Source organism: Oncorhynchus mykiss, chromosome 28 (assembly GCF_057628025.1).
Source record: "Oncorhynchus mykiss isolate SJ-2025 chromosome 28, ASM5762802v1, whole genome shotgun sequence".
Lineage (NCBI taxonomy): Eukaryota > Metazoa > Chordata > Actinopteri > Salmoniformes > Salmonidae > Oncorhynchus > Oncorhynchus mykiss.
This window is the reverse complement of record NC_143049.1, coordinates 34,295,408-34,308,052: the sequence shown is the minus strand read 5'-3', so window position 1 is coordinate 34,308,052 and position 12,645 is coordinate 34,295,408. Positions and strand designations below refer to the sequence as shown.

Genomic DNA, 12,645 nt, shown 5'->3' with positions numbered 1-12,645 from the left:
TTAGAGTGGAGGGGCAGTCAGGTAGCCTAGTGGTTAGAGTGGAGGGACGGCAGGAAGTCTAGTGGTTAGAGTGGAGGGGCGGCAGGTAGCCTAGTGGTTAGAGTGGAGGGGTGGCAGGTAGCCTAGTGGTTAGAGTGGAGGGACGGCAGGTAGTCTAGTGGTTAGAGTGGAGGGGCGGCAGGTAGTCTAGTGGTTAGAGTGGAGGTGCGGCAGGTAGTCTAGTGGTTAGAGTGGAGGGGCGGCAGGTAGTCTAGTGGTTAGAGTGGAGGGACGGCAGGTAGTCTAGTGGTTAGAGTGGAGGGACGGCAGGTAGCCTAGTGGTTAGAGTGGAGGGACGGCAGGTAGTCTAGTGGTTAGAGTGGAGGGACGGCAGGTAGTCTAGTGGTTAGTGTGGAGGGACGGCAGGTAGTCTAGTGGTTAGAGTGGAGGGACGGCAGGTAGTCTAGTGGTTAGAGTGGGGGGACGGCAGGTAGCCTAGTGGTTAGAGTGGAGGGACGGCAGGTAGTCTAGTGGTTAGAGTGGAGGGGTGGCAGGTAGTCTAGTGGTTAGAGTGGAGGGACGGCAGATAGTCTAGTGGTTAGAGTGGAGGGGCGGCAGGTAGTCTAGTGGTTAGAGTGGAGGGGCGGCAGGTAGTCTAGTGGTTAGAGTGGAGGGACGGCAGGTAGTCTAGTGGTTAGAGTGGAGGGACGGCAGGTAGCCTAGTGGTTAGAGTGGAGGGACGGCAGGTAGTCTAGTGGTTAGAGTGGAGGGACGGCAGGTAGTCTAGTGGTTAGAGTGGAGGGACGGCAGGTAGTCTAGTGGTTAGAGTGGGGGGACGGCAGGTAGCCTAGTGGTTAGATTGGAGGGACGGCAGATAGTCTAGTGGTTAGAGTGGAGGGGCGGCAGGTAGTCTAGTGGTTAGAGTGGAGGGTGGCAGGTAGCCTAGTGGTTAGATTGGAGGGACGGCAGGTAGTCTAGTGGTTAGAGTGGAGGGGCGGCAGGTAGTCTAGTGGTTAGAGTGGAGGGTGGCAGGTAGTCTAGTGGTTAGAGTGGAGGGACGGCAGGTAGTCTAGTGGTTAGAGTGGAGGGTGGCAGGTAGCCTAGTGGTTAGAGTGGAGGGACGGCAGGTAGTCTAGTGGTTAGAGTGGAGGGACGGCAGGTAGTCTAGTGGTTAGAGTGGGGGGACGGCAGGTAGCCTAGTGGTTAGATTGGAGGGACGGCAGATAGTCTAGTGGTTAGAGTGGAGGGGCGGCAGGTAGTCTAGTGGTTAGAGTGGAGGGTGGCAGGTAGCCTAGTGGTTAGATTGGAGGGACGGCAGGTAGTCTAGTGGTTAGAGTGGAGGGGCGGCAGGTAGTCTAGTGGTTAGAGTGGAGGGTGGCAGGTAGTCTAGTGGTTAGAGTGGAGGGGCGGCAGGTAGTCTAGTGGTTAGAGTGGAGGGACGGCAGGTAGTCTAGTGGTTAGAGTAGAGGGACGGCAGGTAGTCTAGTGGTTAGAGTGGAGGGGCGGCAGGTAGTCTAGTGGTTAGAGTGGAGGGGCGGCAGGTAGTCTAGTGGTTAGAGTGGAGGGTGGCAGGTAGTCTAGTGGTTAGAGTGGAGGAGCAGTCAGGTAGCCTAGTGGTTAGAGTAGAGGGACGGCAGGTAGTGTAGTGGTTAGAGTGGAGGGACGGCAGGTAGTCTAGTGGTTAGAGTGGAGGGGCAGTCAGGTAGCCTAGTGGTTAGAGTGGAGGGACGGCAGGAAGTCTAGTGGTTAGAGTGGAGGGGCGGCAGGTAGCCTAGTGGTTAGAGTGGAGGGGTGGCAGGTAGCCTAGTGGTTAGAGTGGAGGGACGGCAGGTAGTCTAGTGGTTAGAGTGGAGGGGCGGCAGGTAGTCTAGTGGTTAGAGTGGAGGTGCGGCAGGTAGTCTAGTGGTTAGAGTGGAGGGGCGGCAGGTAGTCTAGTGGTTAGAGTGGAGGGACGGCAGGTAGTCTAGTGGTTAGAGTGGAGGGACGGCAGGTAGCCTAGTGGTTAGAGTGGAGGGACGGCAGGTAGTCTAGTGGTTAGAGTGGAGGGACGGCAGGTAGTCTAGTGGTTAGTGTGGAGGGACGGCAGGTAGTCTAGTGGTTAGAGTGGAGGGACGGCAGGTAGTCTAGTGGTTAGAGTGGGGGGACGGCAGGTAGCCTAGTGGTTAGAGTGGAGGGACGGCAGGTAGTCTAGTGGTTAGAGTGGAGGGGTGGCAGGTAGTCTAGTGGTTAGAGTGGAGGGACGGCAGATAGTCTAGTGGTTAGAGTGGAGGGGCGGCAGGTAGTCTAGTGGTTAGAGTGGAGGGGCGGCAGGTAGTCTAGTGGTTAGAGTGGAGGGGTGGCAGGTAGCCTAGTGGTTAGAGTGGAGGGTGGCAGGTAGCCTAGTGGTTAGAGTGGAGGGACGGCAGGTAGTCTAGTGGTTAGAGTGGAGGGGCGGCAGGTAGTCTAGTGGTTAGAGTGGCAGGGCGGCAGGTAGTCTAGTGGTTAGAGTGGAGGGACGGCAGGTAGCGTAGTGGTTAGAGTGGAAGGGCGACAGGTAGCCTAGTGGTTAGAGTGGAGGGGCGGCAGGTAGTCTAGTGATTAGAGTGGAGGGACGGCATTTAGTCTAGTGGTTAGAGTGGAGGGACGGCAGGTAGCCTAGTGGTTAGAGTGGAAGGGCGACAGGTAGCCTAGTGGTTAGAGTGGAGGGGCGGCAGGTAGTCTAGTGGTTAGAGTGGAGGGACGGCAGGTAGCCTAGTGGTTAGAGTGGAGGGGTGGCAGGTAGCCTAGTGGTTAGAGTGGAGGGACGGCAGGTAGTCTAGTGGTTAGAGTGGAGGGGCGGCAGGTAGTCTAGTGGTTAGAGTGGAGGGGCGGCAGGTAGTCTAGTGGTTAGAGTGGAGGGGCGGCAGGTAGTCTAGTGGTTAGAGTGGAGGGACGGCAGGTAGTCTAGTGGTTAGAGTAGAGGGACGGCAGGTAGTGTAGTGGTTAGAGTGGAGGGACGGCAGGTAGTCTAGTGGTTAGAGTGGAGGGGCGGCAGGTAGTCTAGTGGTTAGAGTGGAGGGGCGACAGGTAGCCTAGTGGTTAGAGTGGAGGGGCGGCAGGTAGTCTAGTGGTTAGAGTGGAGGGACGGCATTTAGTCTAGTGGTTAGAGTGGAGGGGCGGCAGGTAGTCTAGTGGTTAGAGTGGAGGGACGGCATTTAGTCTAGTGGTTAGAGTGGAGGGGCGGCAGGTAGCCTAGTGGTTAGAGTGGAGGGACGGCAGGTAGCCTAGTGGTTAGAGTGGAGGGACGGCAGGTAGCCTAGTGGTTCGAGTGGAGGGACGGCAGGTAGCCTAGTGGTTAGAGTGGAGGGGCGGCAGGTAGCCTAGTGGTTAGAGTGGAGGGGCGGCAGGTAGTCTAGTGGTTAGAGTGGAGGGACGGCAGGTAGTCTAGTGGTTAGAGTGGAGGGGTGGCAAGTAGTCTAGTGGTTATAGTGGAGGGGCGGGAGGTAGCCTAGTGGTTAGAGTGGAGGGGAGGTAGGTAGCCTAGTGGTTAGAGTGGAGGGGCGGGAGGTAGCCTAGCGGTTAGAGGGGATGGGCGGCAGGTAGCCTAGGGGTTAGAGTGGAGGGGCGGCAGGTAGCCTAGTGGTTCGAGCGTTGGGCCAGTAACCGAAAGGTTGCAGGATTGAATCCCTGAGCTGACAAGGTAAAAACCTGTCGTTCTGCCCCTGAACAAAGCAGTTAACCCACTGTTCCCCGGTAGGCCGTCATTATAAATAAGAATTTGTTTTTAACTGAATTTCCTAGTTAAATAAAGGATAAAAAAAGATGGAAAAACTGTTTTGGGTTGTTTTCATCCTGTAGACCAGAGGTGGGCAACTCCAGTCCGCCAGGGCCTGTTAGGTGTCACTTTTTCTCATTCCCTAGAAAACACAGCTGATTAAACTGATTACTTTCTAAACTGAAGATCATGATTAGGTGATTATTGGAGTCAGGTGTGTTAGTTGACCCAATCAGGCCCCCAAGGACTGGAATTGCCCACCTCTGCTATACATGGATTTTTTTTTTTTTTTTTAGTGACGGCTGTTTTACAAAGGGTCTCTTAAAGACATTATGAGATGGAACTTCCTTCCTTCTCATATTGCTCAAATAAACAGCAAACCTGGTTTCAAAAAACAGATAAAGCAACACCTCGAGGCACAACTCCTATTTGACCCAGATAGTTTGTGTGTATGTATTGATATGTAGGCTACGTCTGCCTTTTTAAAACATTCATGTAGTTCTGTCCTTGAGCCGTTTTTGTCTATTGATGTTCTGTATCATGTCGTTCTGTATTATGTATCATGTTTTGTGTTGGACCCCAGGAAGAGTAGCTGCTGCTTTTACAACAACTAATGGGGATCCTAATAAAATACCAACAAAATAATTAATCAACTAATGGGGATCCTAATAAAATACCAACAAAATAATTAATCAACTAATGGGGATCCTAATAAAATACCAACAAAATAATTAATCAACTAATGGGGATCCTAATAAAATACCAACAAAATAATTAATCAACTAATGGGGATCCTAATAAAATACCAACAAAATAATTAATCAACTAATGGGGATCCTAATAAAATACCAACAAAATAATTAATCAACTAATGGGGATCCTAATAAAATACCAACAAAATAATTAATCAACTAATGGGGATCCTAATAAAATACCAACAAAAATCTTGATGTCTAGTAATGCTTTTCACACAGGTTTTGCTTTTGATGTGTCTGCCAAATCATATCTGGGTATGCCTTTACCGACTACATGTGTAAGTGGTTCAAGTGGATGAAATGCTGCAGGCTGTGTTGGCGTGCTCTGTGCACGGTCTTAATCGACACAGTGAGACTGAAATAAATTGAAGCAGATGAAAATATCTGAAGAACTTGGCCAACGTTCGATGGGCATGAGAGACTGCTGCTGGTGACTGCGAATGGGAAAGGCTCTCAAGCGCACCAAAGGCAATTTGCCACAAGCACCCTGACAGTGAATTGGTTCTCATTTAAGGTTATGCTCAGTGTTTGAATTATTTCTTTTATAGAGTCATCGGGCTCCAGAGTGGTGCAGCGGTCTAAGGCACTGCATCTCAGTGATAGAGGCGTCACTACAGACACTCTGGTTCGATTCCAGGCTGTATCAAAACCGGACTGGATTGGGAGTCCCATAGGGCGGCGCACAATTGTCCCAGATTTGGCTGGTGTAGGCTGTCATTGATTTATCTAGTTAAATAAATACTATTTTGCGCAATGACTCTGTGTGATCAAAGCTTTGTGCCTCGATCAGACCTACAGTGGTACGCAGCATCATCTGGATGTGTGCAACAGAAGTTAAGTTAAATATTCACCTTCTGCTACCATTTCTGTCAAGTCGTCTACACATACGTTCGATACATCCACCCTCTGCACCACACAGAACGCACTGCAACTGCCTCTGCAACTCTATGCTGCAAGACAAACTCAGCGTTACATTAGAAATTAATGTAGTTCCGGGGTAGGCCGTCATTGTAAATAAGAATTTGTTCTTAACTGACTTGCCTAGTTAAATAAAAGTTAAATAATATATATATATATATATTTTTTTAAGATTGTCGAAAGGAAAAGGTGCAACACAATGCATTGTTTTTTATAATATATATATATATATATATATATTACTTTTTTTTCTCCCCAATTTTGTGGTATCCAATTGGTAGTTACAGTCGTGTCCCATCGCTGCAACTCCCATACTGACTTGGGAAAGGTGGAGGTCTAGAACCGTGCGTCCTCCGAAACACAACCCAACCAAGCCGCACTGCTTCTTGACAAAATGCCCACTTAAACCGGAAGCCAGCCGCACTAATGTGTCGGAGGAAACATCGTACACCTGGTGACCGTATCAATGTGCATGCGTCCAGCCCGCCACAGGAGTCCCTAGAGCACAATGGGAAAAGGACGTCCCAGCCGGCCAACCCTTCCCTCTTACGACGCTGGGCCAATTGTGCGCCGCCCCATGGGTCTCCCGGTCGCCGCCTGGCTGCGACAGAGCCTGGACTCAAACCAGGATCTTTAGTGGCACAGCTAGCCTTAGACCACTGTGCCACTCGGGAGGCCAGAAAATGCATTGTTTTATTGATGCAAGGTTTAAAGAGTAACGTTTTGGTCTTCAATGGCTGAAATTATGAATTTAGCGGTTAGATGAAGACCATTGAAAGCCGAAACTGATGAATCTTTTAACCTTCAGCTTCAGTAAAACTAAGAATGTTTTAAGGTGAGCGAGTTTTGCGCCTTTTCAATGACAGTCGTTATTGCTCATTTTCATCCAGGGTGTCAATCGTTTCAGACCCCATCTCTATGTATATCAATATGTCGCCGCTGTCAGATGAAAACCTCCCATCTCCAAAACAGAAACTTTTCAGGAAAAAAGTTAATTATGAACATAAAATTATGAAACTTAAGAATCTATTTTGAATAGTTATTGAATAGTTATTGAATAGCTATTGAATAGTTATTGAATAGTTCTTGAATAGTTATTGAATAGTTATTGAATTGAATTCCTTCATGACAACTACAACATAAGACAAAGGAAAGTGGATGTTCTGTGGAAAATGTAGGAATCTGAATGGCAAGAAAACAGATTCTGAAGAAGGCTACTTGATATTTTATGGATAACGAATATACGGAGTCAGTCATTTGCTTCTAAATCTGCAATATATAATTTCCCCAGATACAGTACCACTCCTATTGCTTTCTTGTTTTAAAAAATAATAATAATTACTCTCTCCAACATTTCTACCTGATGAAATTTAGGGCCACATTCACAAACACGCAATGTTGAATGTCATTGATAGCCATTACGCTAAGGGCACAGTGAATCATAGCGTCAGACAGTTCAATGTATTGGACTGGTAAGGTCATTTTAACAACTGGGTCAGTTGATAAGGGAGTGAGTGGGTTGACCTCTCAGTGATCCTACCACCTATTTTTTTTTTTTTACCTTTATTTAACTAGGCAAGTCAGTTAAGAACAAATTCTTATTTTCAATGACGGCCTAGGAGTGGCCTGTTCAGGGGCAGAACGACAGATTTGTACCTTGTCGGCTCGGGGGTTTGAACTTGCAACCTTCCGGTTACTAGTCCAACGCTCTAACCACTAGGCTACCCTACCCCAACATATTATATGAGAGCCACTGTCCGTTGTGTTTCCAGGTCACTCACCTCGACACTAGCCTTGGAGCACCAGACAGGCCAACATATAATATGGACTTTATGTCAGCCTTATCACTATGACGCAAATTCTCCCTGTCACTAAAAAAAATCCACAATGGTGTCAGATATTGACTTTGTCCTGTCACAAAGATGTACCGCCCTTTCCTGATTTATTATTGAGCTATTTCCAAGCCCCCAGCTGAAGCCCTGTAGTTCAAAGATTACAGACTGTACAGGCCAAGACCTTCAGGCACAGTGTGTGACGGTACAAGATTGATTCAACTGTGGGTTGATTAACTGTCACACCCTTCAACCTACTTTGTTCATGATTAACCCTATTGTTTTCTAATGGTTCTGCTTCACTCAATTTTCTACAGAGACCCAGCATGTCGTGTAAACAGCATGGCTTCCAAAGGTATTACAGAAAGAGGCAGATCTCATTCAGAGAGGCTGGTGACACACACTCCATTCACTCCATTCCATTCACTCCATTCCATTCACTCCATTCACTCCATTCCATTCACTCCATTCACTCCATTCCATTCACTCCATTCCATTCACTCCATTCCATTCACTCCACTCACTCCATTCCATTCACTCCCTTCCATTCACTCCATTCCATTCACTCCATTCACTCCATTCCATTCACTCCATTCCATTCACTCCATTCACTCCATTCCATTCACTCCATTCCATTCACTCCACTCACTCCATTCCATTCACTCCATTCCATTCACTCCATTCCATTCACTCCATTCACTCCATTCCATTCACTCCATTCACTCCATTCCATTCACTCCATTCCATTCACTCCATTCCATTCACTCCACTCACTCCATTCCATTCACTCCCTTCCATTCACTCCATTCCATTCACTCCATTCACTCCATTCCATTCACTCCATTCCATTCACTCCATTCACTCCATTCCATTCACTCCATTCCATTCACTCCACTCACTCCATTCCATTCACTCCATTCCATTCACTCCATTCCATTCACTCCATTCACTCCATTCCATTCACTCCATTCCATTCACTCCATTCACTCCATTCACTCCATTCCATTCACTCCATTCCATTCACTCCATTCCATTCACTCCATTCACTCCATTCCATTCACTCCATTCACTCCATTCCATTCACTCCATTCACTCCATTCCATTCACTCCATTCCATTCACTCCATTCACTCCATTCCATTCACTCCATTCACTCCATTCCATTCACTCCATTCCATTCACTCCATTCCATTCACTCCATTCACTCCATTCCATTCACTCCATTCACTCCATTCCATTCACTCCATTCCATTCACTCCATTCCATTCAATCCTTTCACTCCATTCCATTCACTCCATTCCATTCACTCCATTCACTCCATTCCATTCACTCCATTCCATTCAATCCTTTCACTCCATTCCATTCACTCCATTCACTCCATTCCATTCACTCCATTCCATTCACTCCATTCACTCCATTCCATTCACTCCATTCCATTCACTCCATTCCATTCACTCCATTCCATTCCAGCCTTTACTATGAGCCGTTCTCCCCTCAGCAGCCTTCATGTGCTCTGGTGTTCACTCTACTCTCAAGCAGTACGATAGCTGTTTTGACGTAAAATTCCTAGAAGAGTAGCCTCTTGCCTTTTATACGCTCAGAAGTCATCCCACCACTGCTGATAACTTCACCACTTAAAGGGATACTACTGTCTGATTACTTAACTTAATGATCTTCTTTCCCTCCATCACTCCCTCCCTCTCCATGGTCAGGTGCGTTAGTAGAGGTGCCCAGTGAAGAAGGAACAGAAGAGGAGTTTATGAATAAAGAGAGAGACTGACTGATTGACACCACTAAGGATGAAGAAGAGCAGAAGTGTGTTAGCGGTGTCACCAGGCGGTGTGAGTACATTAGCTACTTACACCTTGTTTTGACAGTATTGTTCCATTCAGGTTGTGGAGCAGTCTACTTTAGGTAGTCATCGGTTGCAAGGCAATAATGTAGCAATGTATCCATTCATTACTGTTGATAATAATTTACCCCACTGAGTGAAATGGCATTAGCTTCCCTCTCAAATGGCTGCAAAACCCAGTGTGGAAGTGTTAGCTAGCTAGTAAGTTCTTCCATACAGCCTTATCGGTAGCCTTACACTTTGCATGAAGAGTGCCTACAGTGCATTTGGAAAGTATTCAGACCCCTTGACTTTTTCCACATTTTGTTACTTTACAGCCTTATTCTAAAATGTATTAGATCGTTTTTTTTCTTCATCAATCTACACACGATATACCATAATGACATCACAATACACCATAATGACATCACAATACACCATAATGACATCACAATACACCATAATGACATCACAATACACCATAATGACATCACAATACACCATAATGACATCACAATACACCATAATGACAAAGCAAAAATTATTAGTAATTTTAGCAAATGGAAAATAAACTTAAATATTACATTTACATAAGTATTCAGACCCTTTACTTAATACTTTGTTGAAGCACCTTTGGCACCTTTTCCTCTAGTCTTCATGGGTATGACGCTGAAATCTTTTCACACCTGTATTTTTGGTGAGTTTCTCCCATTTTTCTCTGCAGATCCTCTCAAGCTCTTTCAGGTTGGATGGGGAGCGTCACTGCACAGCTATTTTCTGGTCTCTCCAGAGATGTTTGATCGGGTTCAAGTCCAGGCTCTGGCTGGGCCACTCAAGGACATTGAGATTTGTCCCGAAGCCACTCCTGTGTTGTCTTGGCTGTGTGCTTAGGGTCGTTGTCCTGATGGAAGGTGAACCTTCACCCCAGTCTGAGGTCCTGAGCGCCCTGGAGCAGGTTTTCATTTTAGGATCTCTCTGTTACTCGATTCCTGACTAGTCTCCCAGTCCCTGCCTCTGAAAAGCATCCCCAGCTGCCATCACCATGCTTTCGTAGGGAAGTGTCCTCCAGACGTGACGCTTGGCATTCAGGCCAAAGACTTCAATCTTGGTTTCATCAGACCAGAGAATCTTGTTTCTCATGGTCTGAGAGTCTTTAGGTGTCTTTTGGCAAATTCCAAGCGGGCTGTCATGTGCCTTTTACTGAGGAGTGTCTTCTGTCTAGCCACTTTACCATAAAGGCCTGATTGGTGGAGTGTTTGAGAGATGGTTGTCCTTCTGGAAGGTTCTCCCATCTCCACAGAGTAACTCTGGAGCTCTGTCAGAGTGATCATCCAGTTATTGGTCACCTCCCTGACCAAGGCCCTTTTCCCCAGATAGCTCAGTTTGGCCGGGCGGCCAGCTCTAGGAAAAGTCTCAGTGGTTCCAAACTTCTTCCATTTATGAATGATGGAGGCCACTGTGTTCTTGGGGACCTTCAATGCTGCAGACATTTTTTGGTAACCTTCATCAGATCTGTGTCTCGACACAATCCTGTCTCAGAGCTCTACTCACAATACCTTTGACCTCATGGCTTGGTTTCTGTTCTGACATGCACTGTCAACTGTGGGACCATATATAGACAGGTGTGGGCCTTTCCAAATCATGTCCAAGTAATTGAATTTACCACAGGTGGACTCCAATCAAATTGTAGAAACATCTCAAGAATGATCAATGGAAGCAGGATGCACCTGAGCTCAATTTCGAGTCTCATAGCAAAGGGTCTGAATGCTTATGTAAATACGGTTTCTTATTTGTAATACATTTGCAAAAACATTATAAAAACCTGTCATTATGGGGTATTGTGATGTCATTATGGGGTATTGTGTGTAAATTTATGAGGAAAAAAATTATTTAATACATTTTAGAATAAGGCTGTAACTTAACAATGTGAAAAAAGTCAAGGGGTCTGAATACTTTCCGAATGCACTGTAAATAAGGACTTCGTAACAAATGATGATTACTTAAGTGCACTATGTAGGTAAATAAGTATTTCATAGCACATTCATAAGGAATACACTGAACAAAAATATAAACGCAACATGTAAAGTATTGGTCCCATGTTTCATGACCCAAAATAAAAGATCCCAGAAATGTTCCATGCGCACAAAAAGCTTATTTCTCTCTAATTATGTGCACACATTTGTTTGCATCCCTGTTAGTTGAACATTTCTCCTTTGCTAAGATTATCCATCCACCTGACAGGTGTGGCATATCAGTAAACTGATTAAACAGTATTTATTAGGGATCCCCATTAGCTGCTGCCAATGCATATCAAGAAGCTAATTAAACAGTATTTATTAGGGATCCCCATTAGCTGCTGCCAATGCATATCAAGAAGCTAATTAAACAGTATTTATTAGGGATCCCCATTAGCTGCTGCCAATGCATATCAGTAAACTGATTAAACAGTATTTATTAGGGATCCCCATTAGCTGCTGCCAATGCATATCAGTAAACTGATTAAACAGTATTTACTAGGGATCCCCATTAGCTGCTGCCAATGCATATCAGTAAACTGATTAAACAGTATTTATTTGGGATCCCCATTAGCTGCTGCCAATGCATATCAAGAAGCTAATTAAACAGTATTTATTAGGGATCCCCATTAGCTGCTGCCAATGCATATCAAGAAGCTGATTAAATAGTATTTATTAGGGATCCCCATTAGCTGCTGCCAATGCATATCAAGAAGCTGATTAAACAGTGTGATCTTTACACCTTTTTCTGGGGACAATAAAAGGCCACTGTAAAATGTGCAGTTTTGGTATGGACAGGGATTAGCTACAGACACAATTGCGTTTTATCAATGGCAATTTGAATGCTCATAGATATTGTGACATTATCCTGAGGTCGATATTCGTGCCAGTCATCCACTGCCATCACCTCATGTTTCAGCATGATAATACACGGCCCCATGACGCAAGGATCTGTACACAATTCCTGGAAGCTGAAAATGTCCCAGTTCTTCCATGTCACCCATTGAGCATGTTTGGGATGCTCTGGATTCTTTGGGATGCTCTGGACAACATTCCACAGGCCACAATCAACAGCCTGATCAACTCTATGCAAATGAGATGTGGCGAGCTGCATGAGGCAAATGGTGATTATACCAGATACTGACTGGTTTTCTGATCCACACCCCTACCTTTTTTTTAAAGGTATCTGTGACCAACAAATGCATATCTGAATTCCCAGTCATGTGACATCCATAGATTAGGACCTAATTAATTTATTTCAATTGACTGATTTCCATATGAACTGTAACTCAGTAAAATCGTTGAAATTGTTCCGTGTTGCGTTTACATTTTGGTTCAGTAAGTAGTTCTGTATTAACGTGTTACTCTGGTGTTCGTCAGCTAGTTCATCCTTCCTCTCTAACAGAAATAAAGGAAGGTGCTGTCTGGGAGGGAGGGAGGTGCTGAGTCATGAGCAGATGACCGTCCAGAAACAGATGGGTGTCCGACAGGGCAGACTGCAGAGAGGGAGGAGGGGTGGGAGAGGGGGGGGGGGTGGGAGAGAGGGGGGGGGTGGGGGGGGGTGGGAGAGAGGGGTGGGGGGG

General features: G+C 46.1%; 1 protein-coding gene across 2 annotated transcripts in view; it reads left to right on the top strand.

Moving 5' to 3' along the window:
• LOC110509034 (3',5'-cyclic-AMP phosphodiesterase 4B) overlaps positions 1-12,645 on the top strand; it is a 116,142-nt gene that overhangs the window by 23,933 nt on the left and 79,564 nt on the right. The window contains exons 2-3 of one of the 2 annotated variants that reach the window (XM_090225166.1): positions 7,535-7,572; positions 8,929-9,057. In XM_090225166.1, coding sequence (XP_090081292.1) covers positions 9,016-9,057 — 42 coding nt within the window. In that variant the 5' untranslated portion in view covers positions 7,535-7,572; positions 8,929-9,015. The remainder of the gene's footprint in view (positions 1-7,534; positions 7,573-8,928; positions 9,058-12,645) is intronic. The other variant, XM_036966732.2, reaches the window with a different exon arrangement.